Source organism: Podarcis muralis, chromosome 5 (genome assembly GCF_964188315.1).
Source record: "Podarcis muralis chromosome 5, rPodMur119.hap1.1, whole genome shotgun sequence".
Lineage (NCBI taxonomy): Eukaryota > Metazoa > Chordata > Lepidosauria > Squamata > Lacertidae > Podarcis > Podarcis muralis.
In genome coordinates, this window is record NC_135659.1 from 52,251,636 (window position 1) to 52,274,644 (window position 23,009).

General features: G+C 43.8%; 1 protein-coding gene across 15 annotated transcripts in view; it reads right to left on the reverse strand.

The window, feature by feature from the left end:
- Positions 1-23,009, reverse strand: part of PTPRF (protein tyrosine phosphatase receptor type F) — a 467,761-nt gene that overhangs the window by 40,335 nt on the left and 404,417 nt on the right. For 6 of the 15 annotated variants that reach the window (XM_077928818.1, XM_077928817.1, XM_077928822.1 and 3 more), the window contains 8 exons: positions 20,913-21,106; positions 13,067-13,093; positions 10,054-10,171; positions 7,498-8,076; positions 6,780-6,877; positions 4,423-4,676; positions 3,522-3,612; positions 1,480-1,710 (listed from right to left, as the gene is read on the reverse strand). In XM_077928818.1, coding sequence (XP_077784944.1) covers positions 1,480-1,710; positions 3,522-3,612; positions 4,423-4,676; positions 6,780-6,877; positions 7,498-8,076; positions 10,054-10,171; positions 13,067-13,093; positions 20,913-21,106 — 1,592 coding nt within the window. The remainder of the gene's footprint in view (positions 1-1,479; positions 1,711-3,521; positions 3,613-4,422; positions 4,677-6,779; positions 6,878-7,497; positions 8,077-10,053; positions 10,172-13,066; positions 13,094-20,912; positions 21,107-23,009) is intronic. The other 9 variants (XM_077928825.1, XM_077928828.1, XM_077928830.1 and 6 more) reach the window with 3 other exon arrangements.

The window sequence follows — 23,009 nt, forward strand, 5'->3', positions numbered from 1 at the left end:
TATTGCCCTGCTCAAGGGAGAGGCGTACACTGGTCTCACTTTTAGCCCCTGCGGAGATGCCTGTTGACCAAATTCTGCCAGTCTGAAAGCGGAGATCTTAAATAGCCTCTTTGACTTCATGCACAGGAATTCTGTGAAACACAGAAAAAACGTGCCCATAGCAGCTGCTTTTGTGGATGCTCAGCAGGAAACACCTGCCTGGCTTAATTTGAGCCACATTTTGTCTCTGGAACCTGGTTCAGTGGCAGGGCTAAGTCCTAGAACATGCAGAATAGTAATAAATAATATTCTAGAGCCCATTTTTACATTACTGAGAAATAACTACACGTTCCCCAAGTTCCAAGATTAGAACTAAATTTCTGACACTTCTTGGGGAAACAAAACAATAAATGTCGAATTCCAGGGGGCAGCAAAAACAAGGAAGGTATTTGCAGTGCCTTAAAGACTAATAAATTCACTGTGGCATAGCTTTTGTGAACTACAGCCCATTAGATGCATGAAGTGTTACTCTGAATTACAGGTATATGTATATATACACATGCCTGGGGACATGGAGGGGACTGTAACCAATGAAGTCACAGGGAAATGAAATGCAGAATAATGCAGTGATAAATGAAACGAGACTGATAAAGTGCTAAATGACAAAGTAATCTGTGGCTCTACAATCGTTCTTTCAGCAACAGCCATTTATGATATTGTGGCTTCATTCCTCTAGTTTAAGAAGACGACGACTGAGTTGAGTGCCAAGCTGGAGCTCACAACCTGGCACAGGTTTCAGAAAGAACTGGCAGAGAACTTTGTGAGGGCAGCAGATCTTATGTAGAGGGCAGCTGCAGTTGCACCACAAAATAAAACCAGTTGCTTGGAGAGTTTGCTCTGCTAGCCAAAGTGCTCTTGTGCACATTCACTCTTGTGCATGCAGTACCCAACCTTGTGGCACAAGGGCACCTTCTCCGGCTGCTCTGCGGCCTCTATTCTCCTGCCTGCATGTATGCTATGTCCGCCACACAAGTGCTCAGACCAGAAGAGTAATGAAGCATTTGACCAGCTCTAATGAGCCATTACAAGTAAATGAGGCTGAAAGTGAGAGACCCAGCATGGGACGGAGCAGAAGGGCTTGAGTATCTTCATTATGGGTGGACATTATTTACACATTTGCAGAAGCAATGGCATTATCCACCATTTCCCCTCCCTTATTCATTCTGGCTTGCAACAATGGATAATCCTAAAAATTACAGGGGTGTGGAAAGTGAAGAAGCACAAAGAGTGGGGCAGATAATCTATTTTCTTCCTATGGACTGCGAGGCACCAGGCAAGAGAGGCATGGAGAAGGGGAAGGAGATTCTGAGTTGTTTTATACATCTGATTTTATTAAAGCTTTGCAGAGCAAAGTTCCACTGTGACAAAGCTTCCCTAATGCCATCTCTGGAATGGCCCTCTTAGGCAGCCCACAGTCCCTTCGCTTCTCGTGGTCCTTACCGTATCCCCATCCTCCAGTGAAGCCAGCACAAAACAACGGTAGCTCAAGTCTTCTGAAAGGGGCTTATTGTAGAAACCTTGATAGCTCTTCTGGTCCCCCAAGACAAAGGTCTCTGGCAGATCATCCATTTGGGCAGCAATATAAGGCTTGAGCCGCTCTGCCTGACGTCGCTGGCGCCTGCTTGGGTCCCCTTGGTTCATGGCCTCAAGTAGCTGGGTGGCAAAAGGAAGCTAGCGTGAGAGAGAGCAATGCTATTTACCAAGGTGACTCTACATTTCCTTGAGGAAAACCTGTAAGCCAGGTGACAAAAAACACCAGGGAGGTCCAGGTATTCATTACTCTAGTGCATTCCCGAAGGCTTTCTCTAGAACTCAATGAATGTACATCTACTTCCTTAACAGAACAGTTAATTAAGTTGCTTGGGGATTAAACTGGAACCAAGTGTTGTCCTGGGTTTATGGTGGACGACTGTGAAAACAGGAAGCAGGACACGATAGACCCCTGGTCTGACCCAGCAGGGCTCTGCTCACATTCTTATGCATGTTTTGTTTGTATTCATCATAACCTACACTGGGCATAGTTTTGTGAAAAATCGTGTACCATTTTTATAAAGTTTATACCCCTCAACATCTCAAGGGAAATCATTTTAAAATACATGTTTCTCTTTGATGGTGGAGCAGCAGGAGTAGCAGAGAACAGGCCACACAGTCCACATATGCATCTTTAGATGCCCAGCAATTTGAACTTTTGGAGATAGGCAAAAATTCAGCAGGCTTTGACACAGATTTCTGCCACTCTGCAAACACACTTTGTAGCTTACACTAAAATGGACAAAATCTGTACGCAGAGCTCACCACCCCCACCACATCCTGCTGGGCTGCAGCAAGACTTTGTATAAATCACACACAGTGCTAACATGGAATGTTCAGAGAGAGGAAAAAATGGCAAATTTCATAGTCGTCCACAAACTCAAGAAAAAAGGATATAAACACACCAAAATTCAATTACATTGCTCAGAAAAGCTCTCAGATGTTTAAAGATGTTTTTCTAATGAATAAAAATGAATGCTAGGCTCTGAACAGAAATTCTAATTTAAAATGAAGGAGGAGGCATGAAATACATTTCACACCAAAATGTGTTAGGGCAGAGATGAAGCATTAGAGCAATGGTGGTGCCAGGAAGAAAACAGAGACCACACAGAACCATGCCATTATTTCAGGGAAGGAGGGTGCTGGCTTGTGACCCTAACAAAATGGCATCCCTGCCCTCCAACCACTGCTTCTCTGCATCCTAACTAATGTGTGCAATACAAAGATGTGTGTGTGCACACAGTCTTATCCAAGCTTCAGTTTTTACCAGTGGAAACTGATCTATTGGGGCAAACTGGGGCACTGCTCCCCTTGGTAAGCCCCCACTTGCCTGGCTTCTTATTTACATCCAGTGTAGGGGGTGGCACTGACTGCCAGTTTTCTCTTTCTTAAGTCTCAGTGTTTCCCTTGCAAAACTCAGCAGGGAGAATTAAGTGACTGCCTGTCACTGGCTCCGACTCCAAGTACAGTTTGGGCTCCCTGCCTTCTGCCTTACCCATCCCAATGGGGACCTCTGCTTCCTACATCTTGTTTTGCATATAAATTATACAACAGAACCCGAGGGCAGAAGGAGGCGTGGTGTGATCCATACATGCAACAAGTCCATGGGCAATCACACTTCAGTGACCTCTTTCACTGGACCTATAAGCTTCACAGGCAATTTTGAGAGCTGGCTAAAGATGAATATGGCTATCATGGGTATTTGAGGAACTTGATGACTTCAGGGTGGCAGAAGATGGCACCTCCAAATTAAGCTATCAAATGTGGGAATTATCCCACATAGGCAGTTTCCGAAACCTCAGGTCCTTTGCCATTATCTCTAGGATGACAGGATGGTTAACGCTGCTCATATACTCTCCCAAATTATTTCATATGTGTGGGCTAGTTTCTTGAACATCTGTTTCCATTACCCCCTTCAAAACAAGTGGAAACAAGTTTTGGCCTTCTCCTACCTGGTCTAGTCCCATATCATCTGGGCTCTTCAATCTGGAGCCAACTAGGTTGCTTGTGTGGTCTATCGGCACAACCACGATGTAGTACCACCTGGGGAACAAGAGAGGGGAATGGGTGAGCTCTACTTCAAACAGTGGGATGCTCTCCATGAAAGCCCTGCAACTCCCTCCTTTGAACTTCCCAGAGGCACGCGCTGTAGCCTGCTGGCATGTGTTAGGTTAATAAAAGTCACCAGGCCAGCTTCTAAGTGATAGTGTCCGAAACTGGGAAAGCACAGCTCGATAATCTGGTTCCTTTTTCAGTGGTGGGAGATCAAAAACACAAATGAGACTTCCACAAGCCTCCTATTAGGATTTACATACATTATTTAAAGTAACTGTGCAGCAGTGTGGAAAGTACATCCTGGGCTCTTTCAGACGAATGATGGGGATTATGACTCCCTATTTTTCATATAATGATAGGTGACTGAGAGGAGCAGGTTATAATACATAAAAATGGTAGCCCAGATCCAGAACCCTGATCACATTCTGCACATCACCCTTGCCCAACCTAGTGCCTTCCAGATGTTTTGGGCTACAGCTCTGATACCCTTGTCCATTGACCATGCCAGCTGGGAGTTGTAGTTCAAAACATCAGATCAGGTAAGGCTGCTGCACAGAGTGCTCTCATATTTTCAGTAACCTCTTGCGATTGGGAAGCATTTTTAACACGTTGTAGGTGGATTTCCACCAATATCATGATCTATGAAATCCAATGCAGTTCCCTATAACACCACCCTTATTACCTGTGCAAAAGCACCAAGACTCTGCAGGGACTCAGGAGACCCTTCCCCAATTATACAACACCATGTTTTCCTAGGATAGCATCATAAATAAAAAAATAAATAAACTAGAAACGTACCTGACTGGCACAGAGGTCTGCACTTTGGGGAGAGTCAGAGTGAACTGCCCATTATGAATGTATTTGTATGTGGAAATGGGCTTGCTCTGGATGACATCAGGTGCTGTCCGGATGAAGACTCGGTGTTGCAAAGCTCCTGCGCTACTTCCCCGGTTTGTGAGTGCAAAGGAATAATTTGTGTCTGGCTGCAGGTTATTAATCAGCTTCCTCATGGAGTGGCCATCCACCTCCACAGTCTGGCCATTGTACAGAATCTGTAAGCAGAGGGAAACAGTTGATTCAGCCCAAACTGATAGGAAAAGGGTTGGATGAAGTTCTTTCCAAAACTCCTCTTCCTGGTTTGGGTCTTTTTTTTCTTTGTGTAAGGTACCAAACAAGCTGACCTGTTGATATACCAAATCTGAGAGAACATGAACCCCCATGTAGAAATAAGAGTTGGTGCTGCCTTCTCCCAGCTCTGTTGGTCTGCACATGTGGGTAGGAAGAAAGATAAGGTCCCTAGCTCCCATAACTATTGCAACTTTTTCTGTCGTCCATTCGGGAGTAAGGAGTGCGGTGGTACGGTTATCTAGGGTAGAGATGCCTGCTTGGCTGTTCCTCACTTGCTGGGCCGTCTGGAGTTAGGCAACAATGGTGTAAGTTACTGTGTCAGAGAAGCTAAAGTAGTCTGCAAGATGAATCTGTTACTAAAAATCTGTCAAGGTACAATATTAGGAGGTGGAAGCCAGGGCTACTAGACTGAAAACATTCTGCCTATGCCCTCATGAAAATGTCTCATGATCAGTTCTCATTCCCCAACACAGCGTTCATTTAAAATCCATTTCTAGCATCAAACACAGGCAGGGAAGCAGCTCTCTTAGATCAGGGACAGTGTCAGGTTCTGATTGCAGCAGGAATCTCACCATAACATCACTTCTCACTCACTTCACAGGACCAGTCATCTCTTTGCAGGGAGTTTTATCTCCTGGACCAGATGAAGCAACGACTCTTCTCTGAGGAGAACTGAAAGCCCTGTTGTTGATTTTTCAGTGAAGGAATTTCAAAGGTCTCAGTTCACTCCCAATAAAAAATACCATGATATTTAGCCTGCGCCTCAGTGTTCACAAATCATAACAATATCTGCCTTAATTAAATCTGTTAAAGAGAAAGAGGACACCCTTTGGGATGTAGATTTAGTGTGAGACTGTTTATCAAGTGTAGATAATGCTAATTGTTCCCATGGAGACTTATCAGCGGTGCTCGTTAGATTATTAGGTTTTGGCCTGGCATCCTGTACACTTGAATTAAGCAGCTCAGCACAGGTGGGTGGGGGAGTGTCCTGTTTGCAAAGTTGCTGCTGCTCCTGGGCCAGCTGCTCCTGGGCCAGCTACTCTGTTGGCACTTGTGCATGGCCTGGACATCTAATACTGTCTACAGGAAGAAGAAAGCTCATTTACACCCGTTGCGTTTGCATGGCTGCTCCTCAGCTAGTGAGCCGCTAACACCATCTGCTCCTGTGCCTCATCATGGCAAACCCATGGCAGCAACTGCTGTCAACTCTCTGCTTACGTCAGCAAAATCTGGCAACTACGTTTTGAAGCCCACACTATGCAACCGTTTTGATGATGGTTCCAAGGCAGCTCTGACCATACAGCATTAGGAACGAGTCCAAAGAACTAGCCTTTTATGAACAAATTCCCCGCACAGAATCCTCCTGCTGTCACGAGTGCTTACTTATCTCTGTCATGTTGCTAGCGACCACAGGCAGAGCAGCACACTATGGTGCCCTGTTGGGTTCTAGAGGTATCTCTATCCTGCCCTAAGTGTAATTCTTCCTGTGTTCTGAACAAAAATGCTTCATGATCAGCAGTAGGATCAAACCATTTTGCCTGGAATGCAGGGGGTTTGGGCTCCTAATTGTAGTCTGTTCTGAGCAGAAGATTGTGCCAGTGCCCAGAATGAATTCCTCACTCCACCGTGCAGGACTCATGGGAAACCAATTCCCATACAGCTAGAGTAACATTTAAAGGGCACATATGAGTCTTCAAAATCGTCAAGGGAATCAAGAGGTTTGGTCTGGAAATGTACCAGTTTTTAACTCATTTCTAAAGACTTGCCTGCTGATTTACCATGCTTGGTGATCTAGAGTAAAGGAAACAAGTATCAGGACTCTAGGGTACCCAGGACAAGGGGGTGTCCACACTTCTTACATCCTGACTCAAGCCCCCTGGTGTTTCTCCGGATTTGGTTGCTCAGCTTACATAACTGGGTTGATGAAAGCAAGACTCTTGGTCTGAAGGTCCCTGAGACAGACTTTCTAATTTCTTCCTTACTGCACATTAATCGGGTCCCCATACATGACAGACATATTCCCTTACCTTGAAAGGAACTGCAGATTTGTAAGAGTCTGGAACCTCCCAGCTAAGTAGCACTGATGTTTTCATCACAGCACTGACACGAAAGTTCTTTGCAAACACTGCAATTAGAAAGAATCCTTTTGAGTGGCCCCTGTGAGGCAACACTGGACAACTAACCCTTTCCCTTCCACTCTTCTCAGTAGCAGCAAAATTTGGTGTTTTCCTGTAGATTCAATAAGCCTTCTCGCACCTTAGGACACTTAAGCTTTTTGACCAAACTGTGTTGCCACCTTCCCCTCTTTGTCATAGACTGTGTACAAACTATATATTTAAAGCACGTTCAAAGTATATTCTTTCTCTGGGCCCTGTAGTTTGTTATGGGTTGCTAGGATTTTTAACACTGCAAGAGGTAAACTACAGTGCCCTGAATTCTTTGAGGAAAATAATGTGTTCCGATTGTACTTTAAAGGTATAGTGTGTACACAGCAATCTTCAAAAGGTAGCAGTTATGAGGCACTGTTTCTTCACAGAAGCTGCCTGTTCAGTTTGCACCAAAGCAACAATTCTTATCTGGAAACAGAAAATGGGGTATGTGTTTGAAAAAACAAATGCAGTCATGCAAACTCCATGCCCCCCCATCCAAAAAATTGTAAGCTCAGGAAGGTAAGACTGACCAGGTCATCTCTGACCTGTTTTCTGCCATAGAGGTTCATTAACTGATCACAGGGGAGGCGCTTACCTTGTTCCATCGGCATCGTCCTAGACTGAATGCTGGGGCTGAGAGGGCCAGCTCCCTTGTTAGTGTGGGCTCTAACTTTGATGTCATAGGTTGTGTCAGGTTTGAGGTTGGTCAGAGTGATGCTCGTTTCCCTCGTAACATTGGTCAGGTTCTGCTGGCTGTTAATGTCTCTGTACACAACTGTGTAGTTGGTCATTTTCCCATTCCTCTCTGCCAGAAGTGGAGGCTCCCAAGTCACTTTAGTGGTGGAGGTGGTCAGCCCCACCACGTGCAGGTTCTGGGGGAAACCGCTTGGCGCCTCCTCTGCGGTAGTGATTTCTTTTTCAAACTCCTCCCCAAGACCAACCCTATTCTTGGCAGCCAGCTTGAAGATGTAGGTGGCACCCTTGTAAAGGTCAGTCACGGTGAAGTGATCCACGTTCTTCTCAAAGTTCATAATCCTCATCTTCTCCTCCTCAGCATGTTTGAACTGCAGCTGGTAGCCCAGCAGCTCCCCAACCATCTCTTTAGGTGGGTGCCAATTGATCAGAGCTGTATTCATGGCTGTGGTGCTGATCATCATGGTAGGCTTGCCTGGGACTGTGGAACAAAAACAGGGTGATATGCCATAAGTGGGAGGGAGACAGAGTTCTGGCCTTTTCACTGCTGGAGTTGCTCACTCGGGAAATTTATCTACCTGCTAAGGAATATCAGCTAGCACAGCACTCCCTATCAATTTGGCGACAGATTACAGATGAAAGATCAATATGTTTGAATGCTTCCCCACATTAAAATTAGCTGCACACAAAAAAGCAGCATATCTGGGAGAAGACTTTTCCTTTGCATGCTTTCCACAGGCAGGGAGTTTACAGGGGCAATGTCCAAAAAGGCAAACCACCTGCAATTTGAAGTGGTTCAGTCCAGAAACAACTGCACTGTATTTATGAACATATCAGTGTTTACTCTTCCAGGTCCTCCAAATTCCACAATTAAACAACAGCAACAAAACAAAATCCAAATTTTATAATGGAAAAAAAACTAATTTCTACATGGCTACATTTCACAAATATCCTTAACCTATATGTTTGTCTGTAAAATGTGCCTGACTTGATCATAAGATCTGATTTCTTTTGGGGAGGGGAGTTGAGAACCCTATAGTGGAAGCTATAGGATCTTAAAGGAATAGGGATGAATAAGATTATCACAAATGCCACACTTTGTGCAAGCTTCTGAAGGAATTTTGTCAGCTGCTATATTTTGTGAAAACCTTTGTGCCTGCAGTTTGCAAACACTGATAATGCAGGATGTCAGTAGGTGATGGACTGAAATTCAGATGGAACCAAACCCTGGGGCAAATTATTTAAACAGCTAATCCCTAACTTCTATAGTGTAAATTATTCCAAATGTAACTATTTCCAAAATTGCAATGAAAAATAACACTGTGATGGATACTGTCTTCAAAACTTCCTTGTATCTGACTCTTAAATCTCATCATACTTCCACAACCACTCCTTGAATCTTGCCATTTGCAGAAGCAAGCCTAGAGAAAGTAGATTTGGGACAGTATGATAAAGAAAGTGAAAGGTAATGCCATAAGATAAGAAATCAGGGCTTTAATATAAGATGTTGCAGAGAAGCCCAGACTCAAAACTGGAATCTCCGCTAGTTTGATGCAGGCAATTTTCATAGCAATCTTTATAATTTCACCACCTGTGCGAGCTGTTGAGAGCATAGCATGCTGTTTGCAATCAAAATGTGCTGTGTTTGAGCTGATGAACTGGTTCCTGCTAGGAATGTTGATGTGATGGCTGAGCAGCAACAGGATTCCAAATCTCATATATGTAGCACAAATTAAGGGCTGCTCCCTTCAAAGCTTAACACCTGCTGTATAAAATGGATGGTTTCATATCTCCGTTCCACCCACAACAGAGACACATCCTTCCCCCAAATCAGGGGAGATTGACGTGTAAATCCATCAACAACAAAACTATTCAGTATCAGCAGAGTGCCAAGATAACCATTATCCTGTGCCAGACTGTGGCACTCAGAGCAAATTCACAATAGCATAGTGGTATTCTGGATTTGGGGTGAGCTGATTTGACTAAGCTGTGATGAAGCTGCCACGTGAATGTCATGGTATTTTGCCAATTCAAGGCAGAGGCATTTCCCAGCATCTATTAGCCATGGTAACTATGAGCAGAAGCGGTACAGTTCCAAATGTCAGATACTTGGGATGAACATGAGATGGTCATTGTTCTCCTGCTCTGCTTGTGGCTCCCCAGAGACATCTGACTGACTGCTGTTAACATGGCATGCCAGAATGCCTGCAAATTATCTCCATTGTAGTAAAATTGTAATGTGTGAAGCGGTTCTTAAAGAGAGGACGTTTCCATTCTTCTACTTGCTTCTCCATCACCTGCAGTTCAGTCTGCAAAACAAGGGGTTCGAGGGTACAGGTGCTTTTTTCACCTTCCTAACACTTCTTAAGATTAAAATTTCTGTCATCTTTGATTTTGGAGCTCAAAATATTAGAGTAGATTTGCTTATCAAAGATGTGTTGTAGTACTATTGGCTCACCTGCTCCACTTGTAGTAACCACCTTGTCCCTGCTGCGGGCCCCATCCCCTTTGGTGGTGTAGGCTGCGATGCTGATAGAATAGGTTGTTTCAGGTAAAAGGCCTCCTATGAGGGTTTCCTGTGGGAAACAGACATTTTTAGCTCGTTATCAAATTAAGGAAGGCAGGAATATAAGAGCATTTCTTTACTTTGGATATTTGACCCATTTAGTTTCAAAACACACAAGAAGGAAAACTGACCCTGAAGTTATATTAACTTTTTAATGAGATTACTTTGGATACAGGGCCTCCATCTCTCGCATCACTGATGACAAGTGAAAGTTGCATTGAGAAAACATGTTCCTAGGTTGGTTGATGCAATCCAGTGTTTTCTGGCCTCTGTGAAGTAAGCCAGGGTATGTTTTGTCATAGGCTACTTTTGTTGTGTTTCCTGTGCACCTCCCTTTGCCAGAAAGCACCCATTTTCACTAAATCATGTGAACAAATCCACACATTTTTTCCTATTTCCAACATGGGATAAAAGGGTTGGTTTGTCTGGAGCAGCTTGTCAAACTCAACACTTGCAATTGCAGCAGTCGTTAGTTGCAGCCCAATTTCTAGACAAATTGCCCAGCATATAATTCTGGATAGCCAAGGATGTTCACTGCAAGAAACAGGGATCCAACAAAATACACCAAACTGAAGTGGGAAGGGAAGAACAACTTTCCCACAACTTCTACCACAAGTGAACTTGTTACTGGTCAAAGGACAACCAAGGGCTACTGAGTAGTTTCACCATTTCCATCCCGGCAAGACTGCCAGAAAGGGAAGATCAAGCTGGTGCTAACTGGAAGTAAATGTCTGTTAACAATTAATCTCTTTTTGTTCTGGTACTGACAAACCAATAATAATAATAATAATAATAATAATAATAATAATAATATACCCCATCCATCTGGCTGGGTTTCCCCAGCCACTTTAAAAGGCTTACAGCATATATAAAAATCAAACATTTAAAACTTCCCTCCACTTGCCTTCCCTTGTTGTCTTGTCTTTTAGTCTCTGAGCCTGGCAAGGTTCTGTGTCTTATTTTCACTTATGAACAGCACCTTCCAGCAGCATCATATATTGAATTTTAATTGTCATGAGATGCTTATCGGAGACAAAGTGTTTCCTCATATCAACAGGCCACAAACAAGCACATTCTTTTGCTATACCCGGCAGGGCAAACTGCTATGCAGTCATGTAATAAGGGCATGAAGCAGTCTTCTCTGTTCATAGTGCTGCCATTTACCCCACAGATACATGGGCAAAAGATGAAAAGGACTGGTTGTAAACCTATTGTAACAAGAAAGTAGCAGCCCTTCCATCACAGTTAAAGTGTTAACTTCAGTACATATAACAGAACAGAAGCAGACCACTCACTTGTCCCTTCCAGCAGAAGGCCCTGGGATGAGCAACAATATAGCTAGTGGATCTGCCACTTGCCATAACATGCTCACCAACCACGGTATTCAAGAGTCTTGCTTCTTAAAAATAAACTACCCATGCTACATACATCAGGAAACATGTAAGGTGAGAGAGCAAGCATAAAATTATACACAAAACAAAGGCCACAGGATCTATAGGCCACAGGATCTGTTACCTTCTCAATGGTATTGTCCCCAGCTGTGCAGGCTAGAGACACCAGCAGGGGCAAGTAGCAGTAGGACCTTGAACTATCTCACTGGATCATTTGATGGGGTTGGCTTTGTAACCATAAGCCTACTCCAGCTCTTTCAAACCTTCTACATTCTATTGGCAAATATGGACCCTTGTGAAGGACTCCACAGAGAAAGACCTGCTCAAAGACAACCTCTAGCAGTTTTCTAGTAGAATTTCAACCATTAACCCTTCGCATGAAGGAGTGACTGTTAATGCACAAAAATAAAAATGTGATATAACCAGGAATAAATCTGTATTGTGATGGATAGATAGAGCACAATCTCTTCCTAGAACCTTGGTTTGTCAGGGTGCTTTGTTTTTGGCTGTCATGTAATTGTTAATTACTTGAATAAAACAAACAAACAAATGTGAATAGGCTTTTTCTCACTGGCAGCCCAGGTAAGTTACAGGATTCAGCCACCTAACCCAGATTATTCCTTCATTGCTTTCATTTGCAAACCCAAATTAGCAAACAGAAATCAGAATGACACCAAAATCAGAGTTCAAGTAAGATTTCCTTTTCCCCCTGGAGTTGTATGAGAGAGCAAAATCAATCAATGGCAATAAATTGATATAGAGGGAGATACTCAAACACACAACACAAAGGCTACGAAAAGATGTAGTCATCACCACAGTCCACACAGGAGAGTAATTCTCACACAGGGAAGAGCATGCCACTAGAACAAAGCAAGTTAGGGGGAGAGAGGAAAGAAAGAAGGTGGAATGAGAGATACCATACATAGGGCTGTCGCTGCAAACCCCTTCTAAGCAAAGTCCTTCTGCTAAGAGACGAAGGAAGCCACAGCAGGGTATGTAACTTAATCTCTCTTTCTCCAAAGGTAATTTTCAAGCTTGTTCCTCCAAATTTATATCTCAAAATTACTTGGAAAAATTGAATTTAACTGTTTGAATGTGATTGTGTTCTTATTACAGCTTCTGTTTCAACCAAAGGTCACAGCTGAGAGAACAGGGTATTTTTCACGACTGGGATCAATGAGGTTTAAAGATTACATACAGATCTGACTCTGCCATGTAACGAGCTGGACCAAAGACTGTAGAAAGTGGGCTGCTCCCCCCGCATCTGCCTGAAATTGCATTGCAACAAGCTGGAAATACAGATTATGAAAAATGTCAATTGCTTTTCTGCATTTAGCAGCAATCTAAATGCCAATTTGCTCAGGATTTGTGGCTGGTGGAAGCTCCACAGAGCAACTCCCTAGAACCATCTGAGGATTGACAGGGGTGTTTTGACAGCACTATGCACACAGATTTCACAAAATGATCCTCAGACCCATCTGATCCAAGCAAACACTCTAACAAATGGTACTTACGTGGTCAATAGCGTCCTTAAACCTTAACTGATGGGGGGACAGGAAGGAGGAAAGAGTAAGGGAACTGTGATGACAAACTATGGATTATTAACACATGCAAGCACACACACAAGATTTGGCACTATCTGGACCCCCAAGTGTATCTACTGCTTTCTTCCACAAACACCTCTCTCACACAAAGAATTGTAGCTCTCTTTCTCTCCGCCCCCCCCCCGCCGAGAACTACAGAAACAACCCCCCTCTTCAAACTGCAGACTATCTAAGGCTGCAATCCTATACACACTAACCTGGGAGTTTGATATGTTACATTATGTAGGTACATAGGCTAGCTCTGGACACCAGCTTTAGAAACAACATATTGCTACTGTTAGCAATAAAGGAATTAACAGTAACAAGGAGAAACACATGTGAAAATAGTATGTTCCTCCTGTAGTGAATGATCCTAGTGGAAATAGGACATAGAAATGTTTTCATGAAATGCTGTGGCTGGGCTCCAGAGCCTCTGATGAGACAGCACAAGCCAAGAGACTCAAACCAAATCAGGAAAAATGACCCACCAAAGCTTCAGGGCAATACTTGCCCTCCCCCTTCTACCAGCTGAACCCTTTCAACCATAATTCTCAGACTCCTGTAACCCTCCCTGTTAAGATAAGCAATAGCTGTGTACTGAGATAAGCTTCCTCAAAAACCAGCCAGAGAAGCAGCATGATCATCAGTGTAATCAATTTCTAAGTTTCTTGCATCAAGCAGAGTTACTTAAATTCTTGCAAAGAGTGCGTTTACCTAAAGTGCATCTTACAAAGCAAGCAGATTTATGGTGCACGTCTCATTTACTCATCTCTTTGCCTTCCAAAGCAACATGCTCGGGTTCTGAAGGAAGGCTCACAAGGATTCGCATCCACCCCACCCCAGGCAGGCAAGTGATCTCATACTACTGAACTGTCTGGCCAGAGGAGCTCTTTGCTACAACTTGCTCTGTAGAAAATGAGTTTGGCAGTGACACATATGTTTTCACTGGCAGCAAAACCCAGAAGCAAGCTCTTCAAAACAAGTGAGATCCACAGCTACTAAGGCACCTGCCAGCAGCAAAAGCTGTATTAGGAAGAAATACCTGAAACTGCTGCAAAGGCAAGATGTCCCATAGAAGTAATCAAGTGAGCCACAGGTTTGTACATGTCCATAGCCCTGCTTTGGAAACTCCCCCTCCCCTCAATTCTGCTTCCTCCACTTCACAAAATGTACTGCCACTATCTCAATCACTGCCCGCTTCCATTCCCAACAATGGCATTTTTAAAATGTGTGTCATTGTGTTTTATGAACTTCAGTTTTTCTTGGTATGTATTAAGATTGTAATAATGTTGTCACACTGCAGTTGGTGTGACCAACTGCAGAATGATGACGGAACAGCAGGCAGGCAGCCCAGACAGGCAGGTGAGTGACACGGGTGGCAGGTGGTCCGGGCAAGTGGTGTGGGTTGTGGACAGCACAGCTAGTCACAGAGAAACAGCCAGGGCAGGGCAGGGCAGGGCAGTTCCCCACAACCACAGTTTTGGTGTCAGCAGCACTGGAGGACAATGAGGCAGGAAGCAGCAGCAGAGCCAAATGTCCGACACTGACCTTTCTGCTGCTGTGCGGCTCACCTGGGCCACCCATGCTGCTTGCCTGGTCTGCCTTCCCCTCTTGCCTGCCTGCTGTTCTGTTGGGAGGCTGTTGCTGTGGGAAGGAGAGAAAAAGCCTGCATATTAAAATGCAATTTCTTTTTCTCTCTTTGAGTGACAGTGGTGGGACAATTAAAAGGAAACTTGCAGCAGAGCAGGAGTGCAAAGGTGAGAAAAGACTTTCTCCTCTTCATTTACTTCATTTCACCCTACCAGTGGTGAAGTGTAAAGGGGAGAGGCTTTGGGTGAGGTTTGGGGGGTTGAGGCGTAAAGTGGAAGAGGGCTGGGGATTTGGAGGGGTGACATGTAGACAAGGCTGGCAAGCAGTGAGAGCAGAGGCGCAGGCCCAAGTAAAGTAATAGAATCAAACCATGTTTTACAAATGCTTAGGCAACACCTATGCAAAGGGGGATTCAGAGGATGGAGAATTAATAAAAGAAAGGAGGAGATAGGGAAGAAGACACACTGAATATCAAACAGAAAAATCAGTGGTATGTTTCAATTCCAGCCCACACTGGAGCTAGGCACTTTGTCTACAGGAGAAGAGTTTGGGAACCCACAACAGAAATTCAAACTGGTCTTCCTGGGGGGGCAAGGTGTTGGGAAGACATCCTTGATCACAATGTTCATGCATGACAGTTTTGACAGCACGTAACAGTGCAAAGGAGAAGCCATTCTCCTAGGATGAATGAGACACAAAATGGCACAATTATTCAAGACAATGATATGAACATCTATCCTGTCTGTTCACAGGAACATGAAAATATGCACAGCTGATCACTGTTCAAGAATGTTGCAACCTATGAGGTTACAGTGTGCTACATCAAAGGCTGGTTTCTTGCTCAGCCATCTACAGGTGAGACTGCAAAGGTGTCTTAGCTTGCTCTGTGTATATCAGAATGTGAGCTCCTCTATCTATATTAAACTTGCTTTCTCTCAAGCTAATTAATAATTACATTTCTCAGCTGCCTGCTCAGAACTATTCTATCAATAGTTCCCACTCTGGGATCCATTGTGATGAAGAGTGGGTTAGAAATATTATAAACAAAAGCAGTAGACTACATCCAAGCCTGTGTGCATTCGATTGATTTCCCTCATGCTTTGAAGTTGTACAGAATTTGGTACTAGAAAGAGATTTCTGCCTTCCGAGCATTTTAAGCTTTTATTGAAAAAGGAAAAATACACACACAATATTTTGTTTCTAATGGCTGCCAGCCCACTATATTCTTCATTCAAAGCCCTGCTCCATATCCTGCTGTTTGGGGACATGGGACAGTGGCTTCTTGGTTGTGGTGCCCAAGCTGTACAATTCCTTCCCCAAGAAGCCTGAATAGAGTTTTCAAGAGTTACATTTTTTTTTTTTTGCTTCACCAAGCTTTTAGCTTGATTTGAGGTTTTTATCCCTGCTGTTCTATATTCTGTTTTATTATTCATCAGTGCTTGTATTTTTTATTATGTCCGGGGGCCCTTTGTGAAGCTTAAAAATGGGGTATAAATTGTTTAAATAAAGGAAGAAATGTCTGTTTCTTCTAGAGCCTTTATGGACTGCTGTTGTTTAATTCCTATGTTTTATTCCTGCTATTTTTAATATTTTATGTATTTCTTTTGGATTGTATTTTATTTTACTACTTATTTTTGTAAGCTACATCTAATGTTTCCTGAAAAGTGAGGGGATAATGATAACAATGATCATTATAACAGAATGATGATAGATTTTGCATATATAAAATGTATTGAAAATATGACATCCAAGCCAATATCAATAAGCAGACTGTGCAAATGAGCAAAATGCTCCAAACTGCAGGAGAACTCCACAATTTCCCTGAAGGGCAAAGCAGAAATATGTGAAGCAGACCAGCATCCTGGTGGCACCCATTCAATCTTAACAGTTTATTTAAATGTAGTGTTTACCCTGACATCTTCACCAGACTCTAATCTCCTCACAGATCAGAGGAACCTCCACAGAAGGAGCATCTCTCTGAAATCTGCTCCAGCCAAATGTCTGAATTTATGAAACAGTCACCTGCAGATAAAAACATTTCTCTGCTAAACCAGCCCAATTGCTTCTTAAGTATTTAGCGTTGCTGAGTAAGATAAATGGGTTTTAGGAAGGCAGTGGCCTTAATAAAAAAGATTCAGCTGCTGCCACTGCTTGGGAGCACCAGAACCAATACAAGCAGAGCTAACACTGGCAGCTGGTATTTATGCTGGCTGCAATGCCCTTACAGCATTTCATTTTAGTCTTCACCATGACTCTCTATAGCCACTGTCTCTCTGACCATGTCTGCAGTTCTGGGGGAGAGAGCTGTGATATGGATTACTTGGACTAGCCCTACCCTGACATTTATTTCCCCTGCGTGTGAACTGTCATTGTAGTGAAGATTTGCCCTAGAAGCACATACACACGCCTGCTGAATGCACAATAATTCTTCACTTCAGGTGTCGGTTTTTGTTTTTGTTTACCAATGGATATCATGTGGGTTTTGCTAATAAAGCCAACTTAAGTGGTTACAGAACCCTCGTATCAGAGGAGAGGTTGCTATTCTTCTTGTTCTTTGGTGTGGAGATGGCTAGTTCTAAAGACATATTTATGTGCTTGTGCTATCTCAAGCTGCTGTCAGGGACTGCTGAGCTAGATGGACCACTGGATTTGACTCATCCACAGCATGCATTTAAAGCACAGGGCTTCCCCCAAAGAATCCTGGGAATTGTAGTTTATCCCTCATAGAGCAAAAATTCAAACTACAGTTCCCATAATTCTTTTTTTTTGGGGGGGGGAGAGACACCATGTGCTTTAAACATACAGTGTGGATGTGATATAAGTATAATACAGCTGCCTATGCTCTTATTCTATTCTGAAGACTTGCAGCTTTTTAACATGGCCCATCTAGACCAGCATCCTGTTCTTATAGTGGCCAACCAGATGTCTGTGGGAAGCCTCCAAGCAGGACCTGAGTGCAAGAGCACTCTGCCCTCCTGTGATTCCCAGCAACTGGTATTCAGAGGCATCCTGCCTCTGACAGTGGAGGTAGAACACAGTCCTCATGGCTAGTAGCCATGGACAGCATTGTTCTCCATGAATTTGTCTAAACCTCTTTTAAAGCCACACAAGTTGGTGGCTGCCACTGCTGTCTGTGGGAGCAAGTTCCATAGTTCAAATATGTGCTGCATGAAGAAGTACTTTCTTTTCTGTCCTGAATCTTCAAATGTTCAGCTTCACGCAATGTCCACAAGTTCTAGCATTATGAGAGAGGAGGAAAATGTTTCTCTGTCCACTTTCTCAATGCCATGCATAAGTGCATCAACTTCTATCGTTTCGCCTATTACTCGCCCTTTCTCTAAGTCCCAAATGCTGCAACTGCTCTTCACAGGGGAGTTGCCCTTTTCTGAGCCTTTTCCAACTCTACAACATCCCTTTTGCGTATTCCTGTGAATACTAAATATGGAGCTAGATAAACTAAAGACATAGTAACACCCAACTGAATTTTGTACCAAATTATTGTGCTTTGATAATCTAGATTATTCTTGTGGTTTAAATTAATTGTGAGATGCTAAACACAATAGGGAGGAGGGTGTAACCTGACTTCAAAACAGTAACTCTAAGTACGGGAAGACAAATCCACCCTTTTCTAACTGATGGGTAAATTTCAGATGCTTCCTACACATTCATATTTCTCCTTACCTACATATATGAGGGCTAGGAAATCTTGTTTATTTTTGTTCTCTGAACTGATTATTGCTTCCTGAAAGCTCCCATATGTAATTTTAATACATAATCTTAAGTATGTATGGGATTGTAAGAAATGGCAGACATTAGCTTCATTTTCTTATAGTCATCTGAATAAACTGACCAAGTTTATTTGTTCCATCTATATAGTCTTTGTCTCTATGCCTCTATGTGTGAACATTTCCATAAGGAGGGAAGCCTGTGGCTGCAAATCAGACAGTCTGAGAAGAGACTCTACCGTTAGATGCCTTATTTGATACCACACAGTATCAAAGTACAAGGTGTGAAAACAGCCCAGATCCAATCCAAGGATGAACTGAGCCAGGATTGGCCTAAGGCATGAGCTCTACAAAATACTGTGAAGTATCTCAGCCGGAAACTGGATGATCACATAAGAAATAAATGAAGCATGGCATCAGGAAGTAAATCAGAATGAAGGAATGCCAGGGCTAGAGGCAAGCAGGGAAGCAGGAATGGTCAAATCCAACTTGGTCTGCATCTGAGCAATGAGTTACTCAGACTGTGTAGCTAAGCTAAGAGACAGCAGGTTTATTTGGCTTTTGTGTTAGGTAATTCCAGGAAGCAGGAAAGTGTGTACATGGTAAGGCAGCCCTCCTGGTCCCAACTAATATGATGGATGGATGGGCAGTTGAAGGGGGAAGGGGAGGAGTGGGAAAGGGCATTCTTTGCCCAAAACAGCCTGGCAAGCAAACCTCCCAGGTGGGCTGAAGATTCCCTGCCTCTGTCTCCAAGGTCCAAGTGGAAGACAGTGGTGGAGTGGGATGAGGTGGCAGTCTAACCTGCCAGGCTCAGAAATATTACATAATTGGTTCTTTACTCTGTTGGGACTCGCTCCCAGTCACATGGCTGAGGAATATCAGAGTCAATAAAATGTGCATGATAAAAGCACTTAGCACTGTAGCCATAGGTAGGGAACAAAAGAGGTACCGGGGGGGGGGGAGGGGACGGGACAAGGAAATGTTTCCCCATCATAGGGCCTCAGTTCCCACCTTCAACAAGGTCAACTGAACCTATGGAACCCCTTTCTATATAAATTTACCCTGGAAGGGAAGTAGGATAGGAAGAATCTAGGAACGCAGCAAGATATGGCAGCAGACTACTATAATGCATTTCTACCTTTCAAAGGAGAAGGGACGCGGGTGGCACTGTGGGTAAAACCTCAGCGCCTAGGACTTGCCAATCGTATGGTCGGCGGTTCGAATCCCCACGGCGGGGTGCGCTCCCGTTGCTCGGTCCCAGCGCCTGCCAACCTAGCAGTTCAAAAGCACCCTCGGGTGCAAGTAGATAAATAGGGACCGCTTACTAGCGGGAAGGTAAACGGAGTTTCCGTGTGCGGCTCTGGCTCGCCAGAGCAGCGATGTCACTCCCGGCCTCTAGAGTGAGATGAGCGCACAACCCTAGAGTCTGTCAAGACTGGCCCGTACGGGCAGGGGTACCTTTACCTTTCAAAGGACAGATGTGAAGGGACATTAGCTAGCCTCTGATCTCTGCCATATGGGGAAACACTAATGCAGAGACATGCCCATGAAGGACAGGAGACCATGGAACATGCACTTGCAAACTTAAGTGTTCTAAAAGAACAGTGGTGAAATCTGTTCTTAATGCCCAGGAAGGTTCATTTTCTCTCTAACAGAGGACCGCCCCCCCCAGTTCAAAAAGCAAATGCAATCAAGTTATTTCATTTAGAGGAGATTAACAGCATAGTTTACTTGGGACCAAATCTTTAACCCCAAAGACCAAAAGAACACGGCAGCAAGTTGATGATTAATTTCACCAGCCTAAAGGACAACTTTGAGGAAATTGGAAGAGGCATTGGGCTGCTTCACAAATACAAAAATTCGACAAAGTCTGTAGGAATCATGATGGTCTAAGCTGAGCAGTGAAGTCTTGAGCTAGCAGGTCTTTGTCTCACTTTATCCCCCCCCCCCCCTCCTTGTTGGGGTGGGTTTGGGTTATATGTGGGGTGGGTAGTGGTTGTATGTGTGTTTGGGGGGTTGGCTGTGCTTTACTCCCTGCTGAGAAAGATGCAAATGAATCAAGTGTTGTATTAATGAGATTCATTAATTAGTCAACATAGCTCTCCAGTAATCCTATTGGGTGCCATTCAAATAGTCTAGCTCACAAATGATCACACCTAGACTGCAACTGTAGAAGTCCCAGAAACGTCTGCCTTGTCCTGCTCCCTGATACTCCCAGTTGATTCCATCTCAACCCTTTCCACATCGTTCTCTCCCAAAATTTGTTTTAGGCTCTCAACTACAGTAAGGAAGCCTGTAACAAAGAAAATGCATGTTCTTTGCCATAATATAGCTCTCTTTCTCTCTAACCATATAAAGTGAAAAAGCCCATGACAAAGCAAATACAGACCCTTCTCCAAAATATATTATTTCTCTGTCTGTCCATGCATGCATCCATCCATCCCACTCATACCAGGATATACCTGGGACTCTGCTACCATGACGTCTTTCATGATAGGCAACCCAACTGGCTCATTATTCTCCAGCTTCACACAGATGACTTGGTAGCCTCGGATCTGGCCATGCTGCTTGTTAGAGATAGGTGACTTCCAGGTAACACGAATGGTTGTGGAGTTCACTGATTCTACCTCCACTTTCCGAGGTGGAGCACTGGGCACTGGAAGGCACATAAAAAAATTTCATCAGAGACAACAGCATTGCTTCTGGGGTGGAGGAGACACACATTTTGTTGCACACATCACCCCAGATTACAAAGCAGAATTCACAGTAGAGTGAATGGCAAATATCCATGATTGTACTGCTGGACTGTACTGTACTACTGCTGTCCTGCTATTCAAGGCGTGGCATAAGGAGATGCAAAGCTCTGTGTAGATTACTAGTACCCACACAACCCAATACATACATATCAATGAGTGGACATATTATAGGCACAATGGGAACATAGTTAATGATTTACCATGAATATGCCAGGAGCGTCCACTTCATACCTCCTTATTAGTGAATGGAAAAACAAACCACAACCCCTAGCTATGGGGATCTTTAATTATTTATTCGATTCCATGATGAGAGCTATACAATGGAAGTGCTAGACACAATCTAGTGAAAAGGGAATTACACAGTGTAGAGGCAGCCACGAAGAAGACTCTCACCAAGGTCACTAATAAGTCCAAATTTCTGAGAGTGGTGGAACTACCAAGAGGGCCCCCTATGCTGATCTTAGCACCTGAGATGGTCTGTAGGGAAATCAGTCTTTCAGTTAATTGGGGCCCATCATTTAGGGCCTTAGACACTAATATGAGCACCTTGTCCCTGGAAATGAACTGGCAACTGTTTTAAAACAGGGATTATGTTTCGAAATGGAACCCCATCTGGCTGCTGCATTTGAAGTTTCTAAGTAGTCTTCAAGGGCAGCCCAGCATTGCAATAATCCACCAGAGCATAGAGTACAGTAGCCAAGTAATCTCTGCGCAAAAGGGGCTGTAGCTGGCAAACCAGATATAGTTGGAAATAGGTCTTCCTAGCCACTAATGAAACCTGAGCTTCCATTGACTATCTTGGGTCCAAGAGTACTCCCAGCCTACTCCTTCCAGGAGCTCCCATGATGCAGAGCAATAGCTACCACATAACTACTTTTTGGAAACAGCTCCAAGGGTAGACGTGGAACTACTGTAATACAGTGCCTCCAAACCCTGGAGTTGCTCCAGAAGAATACCACAGTCAAAGGTATCAAAAGCCACCAAAAGATCAAGGAGAACAAGCAGGGTTACACTCCCCTCATCTGTTTCCCAACAAATGTCATCAACCAGGGGGACTAAGGTGCTTTTTGGTGTAAAGTCTGGGCCTGAAACTGGACTGAAATCAATGATTTGCTGTGTCCAAATGCTGCCACTGATGAAAATTTATTAAATTTATCAAAATTGCTCTAAGGTCAGCTGCTCTGTAGCCTAAAGTGGGAGGCTGGTAATGAGGGAGGAAGGCAGTCCTAGGAGACTCTTATTCTTGGCTGGCCATTCAGCTTACAGAATGATTTCCGAGAGCAGTGTTCCTTCCAGAGAGTATCCTTGCTCTATTGCTACTCAGAATTTGCTTGAAAAAAATAAGACCAGAATTCTGTTATTGCAGGGCAAATCCACAGCCCCTGTAAACACACTGTGTCCCATTTGCTAGTGCAGAACAAGGTTAATTGGGGGCAGAGAACTGGATGGAACCTGTAAGGACTGTTCTATGCAGACACTCGGCAGGCAGGCAAGGCAGCCGCTCACCCTCTGGCAACTAGTTGTTTCCACAGATCTCACTCTTAATTGCAGATAATTACTTGAAGAGGAGCACAGAGGGGAAAGATACATATATTAGCAGGGGGAGGAGGCAAGCCTAATTGGTGAATGAGAAAGGGGATCATGGACCTCATTCCATCTTTCTCCATAAATTGAAAAATGGGGTGTCTTTCCCTGATGGTTATTCCTCATCCAAAAAATGAGTGGAAAGCAAACTACATTGCAGTGTAGTAACTGGACAACACTCCCCTTCTGCTCCAACAGTTAGACATGGCTGGGAAAGTG